This window comes from Ambystoma mexicanum, chromosome 13, assembly GCF_040938575.1.
Source record: "Ambystoma mexicanum isolate Mex_15411 chromosome 13, UKY_AmexF1_1, whole genome shotgun sequence".
Taxonomy (NCBI): Eukaryota; Metazoa; Chordata; class Amphibia; order Caudata; family Ambystomatidae; genus Ambystoma; species Ambystoma mexicanum.
This window is the reverse complement of record NC_090938.1, coordinates 30,671,345-30,688,460: the sequence shown is the minus strand read 5'-3', so window position 1 is coordinate 30,688,460 and position 17,116 is coordinate 30,671,345. Positions and strand designations below refer to the sequence as shown.

The window sequence follows — 17,116 nt, the reverse complement described above, 5'->3', positions numbered from 1 at the left end:
GAACCAGAGACAGAGCTAGAGAGAGACACACGGTGACAGAGTGAAAGAGAGTGCAGAGAGAGACACACACACACACACGGCAAGTGTGTGATGTGCTGTGTACTGCCATGTATTATCATGTTTATCATTCTACACTTTATTTTTTACATACCTTCAAAGTTTGCAAACATTTTACACACGTATATGTTTAATATTTTCATCCTCATGTTTTATTGATTGTTAATGCTTGTACTTGAATGCGATGGCACTTTTTAAAGGTGAGTTCTATTTTAATTTTGATTAAAAAAATGTAAAAGCTTCTAAATATTATTTATAAAAATATATTATGGCATGTTTCATTATTCTACACTTTATCATAATTTGTTTGCAAACGTAATCAGTTTGTACTTGAATTGTATATCACTTTTTTACTTTACCTATTTTTAATTTTATGTACCATTGTTGAAAGGTTTTCAAAAATTCTTTAAAAAATATATTATAATCTGTATAATTATGTTGTCATAATCATGATTTGTTCGCGTTTGCATTGGACTTCTACTTGACTTTGGTGTTACTTTTTTCTAAACCATTTATATCTTTTTGCATAGTTTAAAAGTTTATGAACAATCTTATAATCGGAAATGTGTAATATTGCTAAACATAATACTCTGTTTTCGTAGTTTTAATGAGCTTTACTGTAGTGTATTATAATCAGCTTCTATTTTAATGTTTTCAAATAATTCTAAAGTGGTAAAAACGAAAGAAAGATATTTATGTTAATTTGTTTACATGTTCTGCTTCTTTTAATACTTTGTGGCAATTGTATTAATCGTGTGACTTTTTAAGTACCCATTTAGCGTCTTGAATCTCTCCAATTCCCTTAAGGTTCGAGGACTGCAGAGGGATGGAAGGGAATTTTCAAAAGCCTGCATCTCCCTAAAACGTCTTGAGTTTCTTTAAAATATGTAAGGGTCTCGCAGGTCTCTTTTTGGGGAGTTTGATGATACCTAATGGGCACTCCACAAAAGGAGGCAGTCATCTCATGGGCTGCTACTGCAGGCACATGGATGCCATGAGCCAATGACCTGGTTATAGCCACAGACCTCTAAAAGTGGATTACTCACTTTCAATGACATTGTCGTTCAGGTAGAGGTGCTCCAGGTGTGCGCTGATGGGCGGCACCGCAGAGAGCCTGTTATGGGCCAGCTGCAGGACCAGCAAATTGGAGATGTTGAACACATTTTTGGGCATGCCTTTATCAGACAGTTGGTTATAATTAAGTCTGATGAAGGCCAAGTTTGGGAAGTCTTTAAAGTAGTCATCAGGGATGTCTTCAATATTATTCCTGTCCAGAAAGAGCTGGTGGATACTGTTAGGGACACCTGGCGGCATCTTGCGCAGAACGTTGTGTGCCAAGTTCAGCTGCATGAGGTTTTTCAAGCCCTTGAATGTGTTCTTATTAAAAATCCCATCGCTCAGCTTGTTGTGGTGGAGGTCTAAGAGCAGCAGGTTCTCCAACTTGCTGAAAGCACCAGCAGGAATTTTGGAAATCTGGTTGCGGCTCAGGCGCAGCTGCTCCAGGTGGGCGGGCAGGAAGGCTGGCAGCTCCTTGAGCTGGTTCCTCTCCATGTACAGGAAGGTCAGGTTATCCATCTTCTCCAGGATGCGCTTCTCCACCTTTTTGATGCGGTTGTTGTCCAAGTTGATCCACTTCAGATCAGTGGCATTCTTGAAGGACTCCTCCTGCAGGTCATCGATGAAGTTGTTCTGCAGGTAGAGGTAACGGGTGCGGGCTGGGATGACCGGAACCTTGCGTAGGTTTCGGCTGTCACAGTACAGAGCCGATGGGAAGTCGGGAGGGCAGAAACATTCCCGGGGGCAGTCCGGGAAAACGGAAGGAGGGCCTGGCGGAAGCGGTGGCGGTAGATCAGTAGGTTCAACTGGTTCTGGTGGAGGCCGGGTGGGTTTCTTGGCTGGCTTAGCCTTGGTCGGTTTCGGTTTCCTCTGCGCTTCGATCCCTGAGAAGAGGAGCAGGATGAGCGGGAGGAGCAGTGCGAAGGAGGCCTTCATTGTGGTCAGGATTCCTTCCGGCTAGAAGACAAGAAATGAAGAAGAAATGGCTTAGACAATATCCATGTTGGCTTTCATCATTCTAGCCTGAGTGCTTCTGCCTGTCCTCCTTTCAACGCTCTGAAACACTCTACTAATTGTGGAGGGACTAGAAAGAGATGAGCCTTCACTATTCAGTAGAACCGGCTCGTGTTGTTGCGTTCCTTTACTTCAGTCCCTTTTGTGCCTCTACCTTAAGCCCATTTCTCTTCACTCCACCGCTAGCGCAGAGAAGTGGTTGGTTATTTGCATGTGGCACCATACAAAATACTTACAAATTAATAGAATCACCTTAGAAATGCGTTCCTTTGGTCCCTTATTCTGCCCTTGATTTTAGGGCCCTCCCCGACACATGTGTAACTTCCTCCTACTCACGCTGACTGAGCGCTCATGGCACTATAGAGGCACAGGAGTGCCAAGGAAATCTACCTAAATACACCACTGGATCAGCAGGCTTCTAGGCACATCCCAGAGTAATGGGCCTGGTGGCGCTCTCATTCCACAGTATACAGGGTTGCCAATAGGTGACACATACACAAGAAGACACAAAACAAAGGCTAACTGCTCTCATGAACACACATCCCAGGAGGCTGGACAAGAATGAGACACTTGGGGTGCGGGTTGGGGCCTCTGAAGAGGGCACCGAACATAGGAGATGGCTAGTGATGAGTGAAGTGCCCAGCGCCGGCTCAAGGTGTGCTCAGAGAGTGCACAAGGGCGCCCCCTGGCGACGCAAATAAAGGGCACTTTGCCTCCTGTCACTTAATTATCGGACCATACTTAACTCTGCATGACAGTGAGCAGGAGGCAAAGTGCCCTTTGTTTGCTATTGGTTCAATTGGTGCAGTGCCAGTGCTTAATAATCACCCGCGCTGAGCGCGGCCCTTAAACACACAATGCAAGAACAGCAGGGGGCTCGGTTACTGTGTTTGTTGGTGTCAATTACTGAACTGAGGGTGCCTCGCTTCACTAATTGACATGGACAAACAGCAACTGAACCCCCTGCTGTGTTGCACTGTGTGCTTAAGGCAGTGCCGCATGTGGCACACTGCTCCGGGTGCGCACAGTAGAATCTTGCACAGGGTGCTGGCAGACCTGGGGCTGGCACTGGAAGTTCCTCTGCTTTGTATTAAGCTTCCAGTGTAGAAAGATGGCCGCCCTGGGTGGCCATGTGGCTGCCATGCGGCTTTCGAGCCGGGGGCGCGGCAAGAGCGCAGAGTTCACTCACCATCAGAGGCCTGCGCGTGTCCCATCTCCCTCTGCAGGAAACAGCAGCTCTGCTGCTACAATCTAATGTTTTAACGCCAGCACAGGCTCTAGTGCCTGGGAGGCCTTAGGCACACTAACTGGTTTCTCCCTTCCCCCGCCACCCACACGTTTCATAATTATTGGGGCGTGTCATATCCTCAAACATTTCATCGTTACTCTTCCTGACGGCATGTCCCTGCACTTGCAAGCAAGCCAAATGCTGGGGGGCCGATGCACCATGAACCCCGTTCAGAACAGGTCGCACCCGGTGTGTGCACGCTGGTGCATGCTGTGTACACGTCATCATTACGCGTCATTGGCGGAAGTTCTCCCAGACTTATTGTGCCTTCTGAATCAGACTGTGGGAAGTTAGCAAATGAGCCAAATGCACCAGGAAGGGGGGTGGGGGGAGACATGGTAGACTCCTTTCCAGCCCTGCTGACCCCCAGAGGCGCCAGGCTGTCAAGTAATCGTTGAGCTGTAGTCTGGGAGTCCCTGTTTGTGGCTCTGCCCATATTCCCGTTGGACACAAAAGCTATAAACATCTATTACTTGAACATTGATCTCCCCCAGCTTTCAAAAAATGATTACACCCTGACCAAGCCCTACCATTCTATGTGGGGGGGGGGGCGTTCATCGACGAGGCAGTTTAGAAAATGCTGCCTTTAGCAAAGCACCTTTTGCGAAAAATTGCAGTCAAAACTATGATTATCATCAGTGCAGCACACAATACTTATCCTGCCAGATCCTGTTTTGGGGGGCTTCACGTATTTCTCACTTCTTGTAATCATTTAACTGATTAAGACCCCCCCCCCCAAATCAACCACAGAGATCTCATGTTGTGCATTATCTGGTGTGAGCGTCCATTCCTGGCTTGGTCTCTGAATTCTGGTCCTTCCATTTTATTTTTTATTGATACAGAAATTGCTGCTTCAATCAGAAACACGCTACAAAAGGTCACAGCAGGTCAGCACAGTCCAAGACAAATGTGGGTAACACACATTGCATGTCTGTGGAGGGACCTATGTTAGAGACATGATGCTGTTTGTTGGGGAAGATGTCATAAAGAGACCGCACTAAGGTAAACACACTCTTTGGGGTGATGCAAGATATCTTAGGTGTGTGGAGATTTATTTGGGCTGCTTATGGACGCCTGAGCGCCGTTTTCTGTGCTCAAGAGATCGAGGGAGTTTTGATGGCCATTTATACCAAATAGTAATGTCACAACCCTCCGCTGATATGAGTTCCTGTAGGCTGGGTAAGGCATGCCCAGCGACACAAGCAGCTGAGAGCCAACAGCTAACCATGCTTTGAGGGTACCAAGAGCTGACCATGCATTGAGGGTACCAAGAGTTGACCATGCTTTGAGGGTACCAAGAGCTGACCATGCATTGAGGGTACCAAGAGCTGACCATGCATTTAGGGTACCAAGAGCTGATGACCATGCATTGAGAGTACCAAGAGCTGACCATGCTTTGAGGGTACCAAGAACTGACCATGCATTGAGGGTACCAAGAGCTGACCATGCATTGAGGGTACCAAGAGCTGATGACCATGCATTGAGAGTACCAAGAGCTGACCATGCATTGAGGGTACCAAGAGCTGACTATGCATTGAGAGTACCAAGAGCTGACCATGCTTTGAGGGTACCAAGAGCTGACCATGCATTGAGAGTACCAAGAGCTGACCATGCTTTGAGGGTACCAAGAGCTGACCATGCTTTGAGGGTACCAAGAGCTGACCATGCTTTGAGGGTACCAAGAGCTGACCATGCATTGAGGGTACCAAGAGCTGATGACCATGTATTGAAGGTACCAAGAGCTGACATGCATTGAGGGGACCAAGAGCTGACCATGTTTGAGGGTACTCAGAGCTGACCATGCATTGAAGGTACCAAGAGCTGACCATGCATTGAGGGTACCAAGAGCTGATGACCATGCATTGAGGGTACCAAGAGCTGACCATGCTTTGAGGGTACCAAGAGCTGACCATGCATTGAGGGTACCAAGAGCTGACCATGCATTGAGAGTACCAAGAGCTGACCATGCTTTGAGGGTACCAAGAGCTGACCATGCTTTGAGGGTACCAAGAGCTGACCATGCATTGAGGGTACCAAGAGCTGAAGACCATGTATTGAAGGTACCAAGAGCTGACATGCATTGAGGGGACCAAGAGCTGACCATGTTTGAGGGTACTCAGAGCTGACCATGCATTGAAGGTACCAAGAGCTGACCATGCATTGAGGGTACCAAGAGCTGATGACCATGCATTGAGGGTACCAAGAGCTGACCATGCATTGAACGTACCAAGAGCTGACCATGTTTGAGGGCACCCAGAGCTGACCATGCATTGAAGGTACGAAGAGCTGACCATGCATTGAGGGTACCAAGAGCTGATGACCATGCATTGAGGGTACCAAGAGCTGACCATGCATTGAGGGTACTAAGAGCTGATGACCATGCATTGAGGGTACCAAGAGCTGACCATGCATTGAGGGTACCAAGAGCTGATGACCATGCATTGAGGGTACCAAGAGCTGATGACCATGCATTGAGGGTATGGGGTAATCCAAAGGGAAAGGGACCACAAGGGCATGCCCACCCCGAGCCAAAATAAAAGGCCTCAATTCTGAGTAAGAAGTATAAAACTCTTCATAAGGCACAGGGTTCTTAGTTTTGCTAATTATCCTTCAGAGACAGGGGTGCCGGCAACAGCTGTCCAAAGGGCATTACTTAGGTGTGTAGGGTTGGGTGTGACATCTTGCGCAAATGAAGTCACGTGCCTAAGCAATCAGGATATTGTGTAGGCGCTGGCGACCAGGCAGTTACATTAATTTAATGAATAGGGCAGGAGGGCCAATGCATTCCTAATTATTTAGTGACATGGGAGTGTGAAAATGATACGTGTAAAAGAAAAAAAAGTCATGTGAGTCCAGAAGAAACATTTAAGGCCTGAAAATAATTATGTAGATGTTCTTCCAACGCACAATCAACTATGAGACGACAAGAGTGAGTGCAGTGAGTGCAATGAGTGCAGTGAGTGCAGCTTGTCAAGAACATCATGCTAAGCAAAGATACATCACAAGTGTATCTGCTTAAGACTGACACAGCTGCCCAAAGGACTTTACAATGACTTATTAGGGAGATAGTTGACCAAGTACTCTTGGTAGGAGGAATACAACTAGGGCATCACAACATGAAAGGCGGCCTATAGGAGGGGTGCGCCAACAAAATCACAGGAGCTTTTTTTGTGGGAGTGGGGAAGGGGGCTTATTGCAAAGAGAGCAACTGTCCCATATTTTGACTCTATGGACCCTGTCAAACCTGTTGGTTTGTGCTGCCAGGAAGATCCGACTATACTGGTACAATAAACGCTTGTGGCAACAGGAAGTACCTAGTGTGCTGTCAGGAAGCGGTGGCGGTGGCCATGCCAGTTTGTGGTGGTAGGGAGCTGCAGGTCTGCTGGCGGCCTTGTGTGCACGCGCTAGCAGGAACATCCTGCTATGAGGGCAGGAAGCTCTGGTTGTGCTGGCCAGAAGCACTGGGTGTGAAGGCGGGAAGCTCTTGGAGCAGGGGCAGGGGAGTGCTAGCAGGGACTTGTGGCCGTGCAGGCAGGAAGTTATGTGTGTGCAGATAGGAAGTTCTGGGTGTGCTGGGAGGAAGCTCCGGGTGTGCAGGCAGAAAGCTGCAGGTGTGGTGGCAGTCCTGCAGGTAGCAGCTGGGAGAAAACACGCCAGGTGTGGTAACAGAAGCTCCAGGAGCCCTGATGGTCTTTGGGACTGGTGCTGGCAGGACGCCCCAGCACCCAGCCATCATCCTCTGGGCGTACTGTCAGCCATTTTGGTCTGTGATGGCAGAACGTGTCTGGAGATGCAGCAGCTGCCGGACAGCTCCTCTGAGCCCTTGCGCCCAGGGCTCACATTCCTCAAGTCATGAGTAACAGCCCGTGAGCAGAGGCACTGCCTCTTGTACTGCTACAGCTTGCCTTGTTTCCAGCTGGTTCTGGTTAGCCCGAAATCCCCTCCGGGCCCTGGACACGTTCAGTCCAACTGGGGCCAAAGTCTGAAGGTCCAAACGGGATATTTCTTGGGCCCGGAACACTTCAGCTCACACATCATTGTAGAATGTGTGTGCCAGCAGCAACCCTCTCTGAAGAAAGACTCGGACTACGCCCATAGTGATCCATTTCCTCTCCCCACCACACCCCTCCACTCGAGCTTTCTCTTACTAATGCTTTCGTGGCATGTCCTGCAAAAGGCTGAAGCCTAGGTGTATATTCTTACACGCTCTTCCCTGCCTCAAAGTCTGTCTTCAGTCTCTATGATTTGCACATAACCTGGGCACTTGGCCACTCCCTGGAGCATGCCCCATGCTTTATATGCATCCCACACCTGCACCTTGATAATATACAGAAATCTCAGAGCCAGGTGTCTCTTTGTGGCATGAAAGGCCGCAGGTTTATTACATTTCCACCGCAATCATCTACTTCAACTCTGCTGCATGATTGTGGTCGCTGCAAAACACACTTTGGAAAAAGTGTTATTCTCGCACAGTGACCCGCCGACTAAATCCCAAATTCCTTGCTTCCCCCTTATTTCCAACCAACTCCACTTTCTTTGTTAGGCTAAAGCTTCCCCAACCGAAAATGTCCTTGATCCGTCCGCTCACGCCGGAGATCCTGGGCTGGAGGAGTGACGTTCATGACGGGGGAAGCTGAGCTCTCATCCCTTCCTCAGAGGGCGGCTGGCTAAGGGAGGAACGAGGACCCCTCCTGATTACTACTACGCGCACTTTATAGTCTTTACAGTCCAACTGGTCGCTTACACACCGCCATGCCACAGATGGGTTAACACCGATCGTTGGCTCCCCCCAATTGTGACACCATCATTCCATCTATTTTGTGCTTATGTTCCATGCCCCTCTGACAGATTCACCCTATCGCCTTCATAATATTCTGGCGATTTCAAATTGATCATCCTGTGGCAGATCTGTGTCAACCCCATGCCCTTGCAAAACTTTGCCATTGCTCCATTCAGTTCGCTTTGCGACTTCTCGATCGCTGGATGAGACTCTGCCCCTCTCCAAATCGTTCTTGGTCTAATATCTGACCACATAATTTCCGTTTCTTCCAGGGGGGCACCCAAACTTTGCAAGGTTACCATAATTTCTCTAAGTAAGATTCCTCTCCCCAGACTTGTAAGGTCGTTGTCACCCAGATGAACAAGGAAGACGTCAGGTTTGGGGTACCTCTGTAATAGCCTTTCAACATAATCTTCCAGTTGTGCCCATTGCATGCCTGGGATTCCCCACCATTCGACTTAGAAGTGCTATGTGCTCATTTGCTCCCTTTGTGTTGTCCAACTTGCTTTGGCCCTCGACACAAATGAGTGGCCCACTACCCACACTTTTCTTCTGCTCCTTCTCAATGTTGTGTATTGGGGAAAAGGAGGGGGGATATACAATCAACTTAGTCCTGTCACATTTTCTACAAACTCTTAATAGCTTCCGGGGGGCATGCCTACCCTCCTGCAGACGTGGCGGCTCTGATCCTAAAATAGTGGGATCCGAAGACCCCTTCAGTTGCTCCTATGTGTTTCAATGCCAAGTCCATCACCCCTTTAAATTGAAACCTGCTCAAGGCTGAGCCCTCTGCGTGTATTAAAAGCAGGGCCCCACCTCTGCTGCAGGGTCTCCCTGTTGAATATGCAGGGAGGCAGCGCACTGGGCTTCAAGGGCTGCCCTTAATGCAGTGTAGCAATATCGCCCTCCCTTTTCCCATCTGGTCAGCGTTTGGCCTCGTAGGAGCAGCTGCGCTGTTTTGCCCGACACTGTTACATCTTCCATCTTCAGGAAGTCAAATTCCTTCCCCTTCTTTGTTGCATGCTACCAGTTCGCTGATCCCGAGTGCCCCGAAGGATGCCAGGGAAAAGGCTGCTCCAAACATGGAGGTTTCAGAGCCGTCTCTGCAGACTCCCCACAGCCCTCTGAGCATGTCCTGCAGTTTTATAATGTCTATGGGGCACCTTGCGTCTTCTTTCTTCCCTGTTTGTCTGGTCCATCCCCTCATTGCCATCCTAACGTAATGCTCCTTTGTTGGATAGGTAATTCTCCTTAACTTGTGGTAATGGGCGATCACTGCTGAATGGTGTGCTGCCCATGCTCTGGTCTTGTGATTGCGCCACGCCCACCCGATGCAGGATCGCACTGGTGCACTCCTCTGCTCCCCTTGCCTCCTTCCCTGAAATGAGTAAATGTGTCCCAACAGGCCTTGTACCTCTCTGCTGTATTTGGAGCGAGGGCTGTACCGATGAGGGCGGTGGCCAGATCTTCCCAATTGTACCCCACAGCCACTTTTTAAACGGGGTCATCCTCTGGCTCGCATCTGGCTTTGTTTCTCAGAATTTCCCAAACTGTGAACGAGAGAGTGCGTCAGCCGCTATGCTCTTCACCCCAGGGATGTGTCTCGCCCGCAGCTTCGTGTTCAAGCTTCGTAGGCTTGCTGTCAGTTCTGTGAGTAAGCGTAGCACCCTACCACTGTGTGTGTATTCCTTGTTTATCACCTGTACTGCTGCTAGGTTGTCTGACCATAACATCACTCTTTTGTTCCTGAGCTGGTCCTCCCATAGTTGAAAGGCTACCACGATGGGGAACAGTTATAATAGCGTGATGTCTAGTGTGATGCCTTCCCTATGCGATTTGTCCGGCCACGGCTGTGCACTCCACTCAATCGCCAGCGTTGCCGCAAACCCTTGCTTGTTAGATTCGTCGGCGAGGAGCCTTATGCTTTTGCTGCTTGTCCGTTGATATTTCCAAAGAAGCACACTGTTACATTTGGCCAGAAACATGACCCACATTTTTAAATCCTCTTTCATGTCTCAGCCAATTCGTACGTACTGTGCTGCGTGTTCTAGCACTAACGTTTTGATAGAATTGCTCCCTGTGAACACCCGTCCAGCCGCTATGACCCATCCTGCAAAATGCAGCTTTCCTGCTAATGACTGCAGTTCACGGAGCATTACATTGTTCCCCCCCAGCAACAAACCAATTGCTTTTTTTAAAAGTCTGGGACCTTGTCCCTCCATAGTCTGGCCTTGCCCTCAGGCGTATATATTTCTATCCCCAAAAATGTTAACCTGTTGAGGGGACCAACTGTTTTCCCTTCTGCCAAAGGCACTCCAAGCTCCTTAGATAATAACACAAACTGTTCCATTATCTCCCTGCACTCCTTTGTCCCCATTCAACCGATGAATAGAAAGTTATCTCGGCTTAAGCACAACTCTCCCCGCATTTGTCTTCTGTATGAGCGCACATTCTAAGAAGGTGCTAAATCGTTCAAACAGAGTGCAAGATATTGGACATTCCATTGGCAGGCATTTATCATAATAGTATTTTCCTCATATTTGAAAGCCAGCAGATTGTAACTCTCTTGGCTGATAGGCAAGAGTCTAAAGGCCGACTCCATGTTGGCTTTTCCTAGCAGAACCCCCTTGCCGCTGGCCTTTACCTTCCCAATCCGTCGTCAAATGACGTGTAGGTTACCCTGCACGACTCCTCGACCAGGCCGGGGAAGAGAGATGATGGATGATTTGAAATTGCCCTTTCTCCTTCTTCGGTACCCCGCCCAGAGGAGAAACTTTCAAATTCTTCATGGAAGGGACAGAAAATGGACCTGCTACTCTGCTTAGTAACAGCTCCTCAACCATGTTTTGCCTCACCACTTCTGGTTGTGCTTTTGTGGTCTTAAGTTTCTCTACTGGACCCCATGGTCCCAGAGTAAGGAATACGACAACCACCTAAAAACCCTTCCCAAATGATCTTAGCGCCTGTGGAGTTGTGTTAAGAATTTAGCAGTGGGAGTAGTCTATTCAGTTTCATCAGGGAGGGCAGTGCCATGATGCCACCTTATGGGGTCAGAATAATTACACTTGAGTGACCACTTTTCCAGAGGTCTTCTTTCCGGCTTCCCAAGAGCCTGTGCTACGTGCACCTGAACACTTGGAACATGCATGTCTGAATCTACACGTCTTGCCAAAGGGGCAAGACCCTTGTTCAAATTTCCAGGATATAGCTTGCCCCCCCTGCTGATAGCTGGACCTATTATTGCAGGAGAAGCGCCCGCAAAAGGACCCCCTTCTTCTCTCACCACGTGCCCCTTTCTCCTTTTTATAATAAAGCTTTTCAGACTGTGTTCTGCTCCCAAATTCCTTAGCAGCCCCCGGTTTCTCTATAAATCCTGTGACGTCCACCTTGTTCCGGGCCATTGCAGGACCTGAACCCTCTGTCGTACTTCAGCCATGGACCCCCTCACCCCCATAAGTTAAATAAGCATCATGTATGCATTGCTCATGTGTCCATAGTGCTCCAGTGTGCCCAAGGTATTTTTCCACAATGATGGATGCCAACATCCTGAAACCCGCTAGCCACTTATTGTTACGCTCACCTGGTATCCACAGGGACACCACCCAGCCGGGTTACTCGCTGGTATGCTTCTCAGCTTTGCCCTGATGTGGTCTGCGGGGAAGGTTCTGCCATGTGGTAGAATTAGGCGTGCTCTCCGACATGCCTTCTTTGCAGGAGCGCGTTGTCTTTCATTGGCGAGTGCGGTCCAGTTACTTCACTGACGCCGGCACGTTTGATATTGTTCAGGTAGGTATTATTGCTGTTCTTTAGTTTTGTTGCTATCCTGCATGCCTTTCTTTGATTAAAATGTCTCTTTTTTCTCCCTTAGGTATGCCGTTCTTCAGCATGGCGAACTGGCTTGGTTGAACCCCGCTGGTAAATGATGGCGCATTAAGAGCGATATGATGCGGTAAGCGCTATGCGCAGCGCTGCGAAGACTTGCCTTTGCTAACCTGTGTTTTCCTTCCTTGTAGGTCGCGGTGTTCCTCAGCGTGAGTGGAATGTCCAGAGTGGTGCCAGCCGAGAGGAGACCAGCCAGGTAAGCCTTTTGAGCATTTTGTAATTTGTAAATGTCTCTACTGCTTTCTTTAATGTTGCCTCTATGTTCCTATTTCAGGTCGTTCTGTCCGGGAGGCGTGCAGATTCGAGGAAGCTCTTCTCAGTAGCTGCGAGTGTTTAAGGATGAAGACTGCAGGTAAGATGCTGCTGCTAATGACGTTCCTTTTGTCTCCTTGCAGGTTCTGCTTCTCCGAGGTTCAAGGGAATAGTTGGACACGGTGAGCGTCACGTTGCAAGCTGCAAAGTAACACGAAGCGTGTTGTCTTGCTCGGGTGTGGTTTAAATAGCCCCAACAAAATAGTCCAGATAAAGTAGTCCCTAGGCTACCACACCCAAAACACTAGACCGCATAGCTTGGTTCTTAGGAACCAAGCTATGTGGATGCCTCCATGTTGGCTGACAATACAATAAAGTAGTTCCCAAGCACATTGTTTTTCATGGTGTATGAGCTGTGTATGGGGTATGACTGGCCCCACGAGGGCTTTTGAAGGGGATGCCAGGCTCTAGAGGCACAAGTCCTGACTCCACCTGGCCAATGGGTTTGCCAGAGGGGGTTTTGGGTGAGGGTTGTGACACTTGTGTCTGGTTGCCTTCTTCTTTACCCTATCCCTCTCTCTATTCTCCTCATCCTTCTCCGACAATTGCCTTATATTTAAGCTTGTTTGCTCTGGTACCAGGAGGGTGAAAATATCAATGAACTCTTTCTGCCAAATCCTTTCCTTAATGTGAATCGAGATGTGCCACACCAATGCGTTCCATTTCGCCCTTAGCGTTGTGAACCGTGGCAGACCCCTCCCATAAACAGTGCTGCTGTTGATGTTGCCCCCTTGACATTGGCTGTTGCCCGGCATTGTTTGACCCGACTTTAGGAGTGGCACCTCCCCCTGTGTAACATGTATTTGACTACTGACTTGCTGTAGTGGCAGAGCCCCCCAGACTGGCCCCATTCCTCTCAGCCCCCGATAGTACCTCCCCCTGATGGTTAACTGACACTGCGTTTTCCCCCAAATGGTTAAAAGCATTAGCATTGCCACACAGCAGTTGCCCACTGCTACCCCCGCCCCATGCTTTCAAGCGCTGCATTACAATACCTTTCACATGCTCCAAGGAAGCAGGTCCCTCTGTTACTTCTGCTGACGTGATGGCTGCACGCGTGATGGGCTCACTGCTGCTCTCCCTTGGGCCTTCAGTCCCTAGCGCTGCCGTGGTGGCTGCAATCCCCTGCTTTCCTCCTCTACCTTTCCGTCCTACTGCTTTCTTCACAGCCTCTCTTTCTTTTCGCTGCTTTTGTCTTTTGCCTCATTGCCATGGCCTTTGCTGTCAAAGTCTTCATTCTTTTGGCCACTGGCTCTTCCTCAAGCACCCGTTCTTCCGTTGATGCTGGGTGGGGATTGCAAGCCACTCCTAGAGGATCATGCTGGGCCCCTGTCGAGTTCTGGAGCCATTCTCTGTAACCAGTCGGGCTCTGCCTGGATGCAGCTGCCCTCGCCATCTGGATGAACTGCTCCAGCTCCGTCTCTGCTTTTCCTGAGGGCCGGGTTGCATTTGCCCTCTGTCTCCATCTTCCTTGTGTTGCTTGGTCACTGCAGCTGACTCTTCAGATTTTGGTTTCTTTTGATGTTTGGTTTCTTTTGGTTTTCATAATTATTTAAAACGATTTATGTCTTTAAGCCCCCCCCCCCCACACAGCAGCAGCATTGAAAGAGGGTAAAATACACTTTGCGGCACACGCACCACCGTGGGACACCTGGGAAATTCGGAGTTCAATAGCAGGCAGCGACCATGTGAGATCTGGCAAGTCCTCTCACGACTTTGCGAGACTCTCAGCTGTTCTCCATGATGGCAACAGCCTCCTGATGAACGCCACGCCCTCAAACGAATCCCGCATTGCTTGTTTTTTCAAATTGCACGTTACCCCAGTAGCGTTCTTCTGGACTGAGGAATTGAACCCTGGTCGTAACGTGGGGAATCATCCGACTGAAACGACTACTCCACCAGGGCTTGCCTCTCTTCTTGATGAAGGCTCACGGCCTATCTCACGCGGCGGGCTCTTTGCAATTTTCTGAATACCTTGATGCCAACACGACTTCCTGGACAGATCTAGATCACATCGGCCATCTTGCCAGCACCGCTTGCAAAGCTCTCACCTTGGCATTTCTAATACGCTGCTGCACAGCTGATGAAGAGCCGGGAGCGGCCCTGCAACGAAAGCCTGCACCGGCACACACACTGCCTCAGTCCGTCGCTGTCCCGCTCCTTTGCTGGTCGTTTCGCCTCTCTTCGCCGGATCCGCTGTTAAAAGTAAGTAAACCGCTGCCCAGATACGCTCGTATGGTGGGTCGGCTCGGCTGTGGAAGGGGAGGTTATCTGAGGCTTGTCCAGAGCGGCTACCCCTTTTATGGTCCTGGGAGGACAAAACCTCCAGCTGACTGTCCCTACCCCCCTACAAGAGTCCCTTTGTTCATTTCGTGGGCTTGCAGCCTGTTTTCGCGTGCCTCTCCCCCACTTGCAGATTTTCACTGGCTTGTGGCCCGTTTCTGTGGGCTTCCACCCACTGAAAGGCTTGCTGCTGGGCCAAGGCCCTGTTACACTTCTGCCTCCTTGAGGAGAGGCTTTGCCGTCTCGTCATCACCGCCAAGCAGCTGATGTCTGCCATGTCAAGTCGCCATCTATTTTCTTAGATCTTGTATCAGCGTTTCACACCATTTTCATGAGTGTGGGGCCTGGTCCAGGTCAGGGCGAGGAACACCACTTGGGCTATCCTGAAGACCTAGTTCAATGTCCTCATTACTCTCTCGGCATCCCCATTTACTCTCGGCCACAGTGGCGTGATCTTTTGGTGGGCAACACCGTGGTCGCGCAGATACTCCGCAAATCCTCTTCCTTGAAATGGAGGCCCGTTGTCAGAGCATATTTCCACTGGAAGTCCATGCGTGGCAAAGACCCCTTCCAACGCTGGATTTACGTCTTCCAGGGCTGTGGATTCAACTAACTCTACCTCAGGGTTCGTTGACCACTGATCGATGAGGACCATGGGGTGGTTGTCTCTGCAGGTCGATCTGAAGTGCATGTGTATCGTGCCCCATAGCACACAGCTCCTCTCTATAGACTCAATCCGGGGCTCTCGTCTGTGCGGCAGCACCGGCTGGCACCACACGCAGTTGCAGACAAAATCTTCCACCTGCTCTTCTAGACCTGGAAACCACACCTTCGTACGGAGCAGGGCCTTGGTCTACGCAACACCCTGATGACCTTTATGCGCCATTTCCAGCGCTTTGCCTACAATACTGGCGGGAATCACCATCTTTGTGACCCTTAGTACCAGGCCATCTTCCAGAAAAGTGAGTTCTCCCCTGACTCTCCACAACCATCACCCCGGCCATCCGAATAAGTCACGTTTCAGAAGCAGGCAACAGAGCCACCTCACTAAAGTGGCTCCGCCCCTTTTAGTTTAGGCCCAGACTATCGCTCTTTCCATTGCTCGTCCCATCCTTGCCCACCCCCATGCCCTCCAACTTTCGTGGCAGACCATTTTGTCCCCCTCATTTGCCAGGGTCCCTTCTCTATAGATGTCATGTCTCCCCCAACATTTTTAGCAAAGTTACTCCGCTGTCCATGAGTGACAGGATAAGGGGCCGTTGCCCCCCAATTGGGCTCCTATTAAAGAGAGGGCTGAGGGGAGGTTGCAAGCTGTGTACTTTGTTGTTGCCGTCGAAGCCGATGAGCGTCTGGGGCAGAGGGCAAGGCAGGGTATCTGTGCAGCAGGGCCATTACCACATCAGCTGACCAGGTCTGAACCAATCAGAGTATCCCACCGTGGCTAGCAGGAGGTCAGATCAGTAGCCTGTCAGCACCCACCAGTGGAAGCCATCTTACTGCAGGATTCTGGGCACTGCCCTCAGTTGTGTGCCATCAGTAACTCTCCTACACCAGGACCCTACAGCGCAGGTGCCAGTGCTGAATCTTCTACCCCAAACGTCGGGCTACCCTGTAATGCACGTCCACGCACTAGCTTTCTGGTCCAGGCTCATCCAATCTATGATCTGCAGGTAGCCCCCCCATCATGCCCAAGGGTTGTGGTTCATGTCTACTAAGAACCTCCTATTCTAGCTCTGGCCACCCCCAAAACCTTCACAATACTGCCCCTGCCTCCATGGCAGGGGTGTTGCTAGGTCTGGAAAAGATCCGGGGCTACGCTAAGGTTGGGACTGTCGGGACTTGGGGCTAGCTAGCCTTTTGGCTGTAGCCCCTGAGCTTTTATCCAAAAGACCAGGATCTATAGCCCCCCTGCATCCTCCTCTAGCGATGCCTCTGCTCCACGGTCCACATGCAGACGCCACAGGGGTGGAAGACCACCATTAAACACCAGCAAGCATTCCTGCTGGCACCAAGCTGGAAAGTGGAGTTGGGGTGAAGCTACCCGCTGTTACCCAACTGACTGCGCTATACTATTTTGGCTAAACTGCCACAGCACGCATACAAAACAACACAGATTTACATATAATACTTATTTTGTACACTCCTGCACACTGCACAGCTATACTATAACACTTCCTCGCATCACACCGCACAGATAATAATCAGTGGTCGAAGTGTAAAAAAAGAAAAGTTGTGGAACTATGTTCCCCAAGATGCCCTGCCCCGTTCTACTCTTTTACTCCCTCTCCACTCCCCTGCGCTCCCCACCGACCCCATTCGAAAACCCTAACAATTCAAACACCATACTGTGGCACTGCTTGGCTGGTCTGTACATATCCATATTGGACAGTAAACACAGGAGCCATGATCACTGATGACCTTCCCTTGCTCCTCCCTTTCCTCCC

The 17,116-nt window shown here is 49.7% G+C and overlaps 1 protein-coding gene across 3 annotated transcripts in view; it reads right to left on the bottom strand.

The window, feature by feature from the left end:
- PRELP (proline and arginine rich end leucine rich repeat protein) overlaps window positions 1-17,116 on the bottom strand; it is an 84,092-nt gene that overhangs the window by 29,786 nt on the left and 37,190 nt on the right. For all 3 annotated transcript variants that reach the window (XM_069633080.1, XM_069633082.1, XM_069633081.1), the window contains exon 2: window positions 1,104-2,070. In XM_069633080.1, the coding sequence (XP_069489181.1) occupies window positions 1,104-2,049 (946 nt within the window). In that variant the 5' untranslated portion in view covers window positions 2,050-2,070. The remainder of the gene's footprint in view (window positions 1-1,103; window positions 2,071-17,116) is intronic.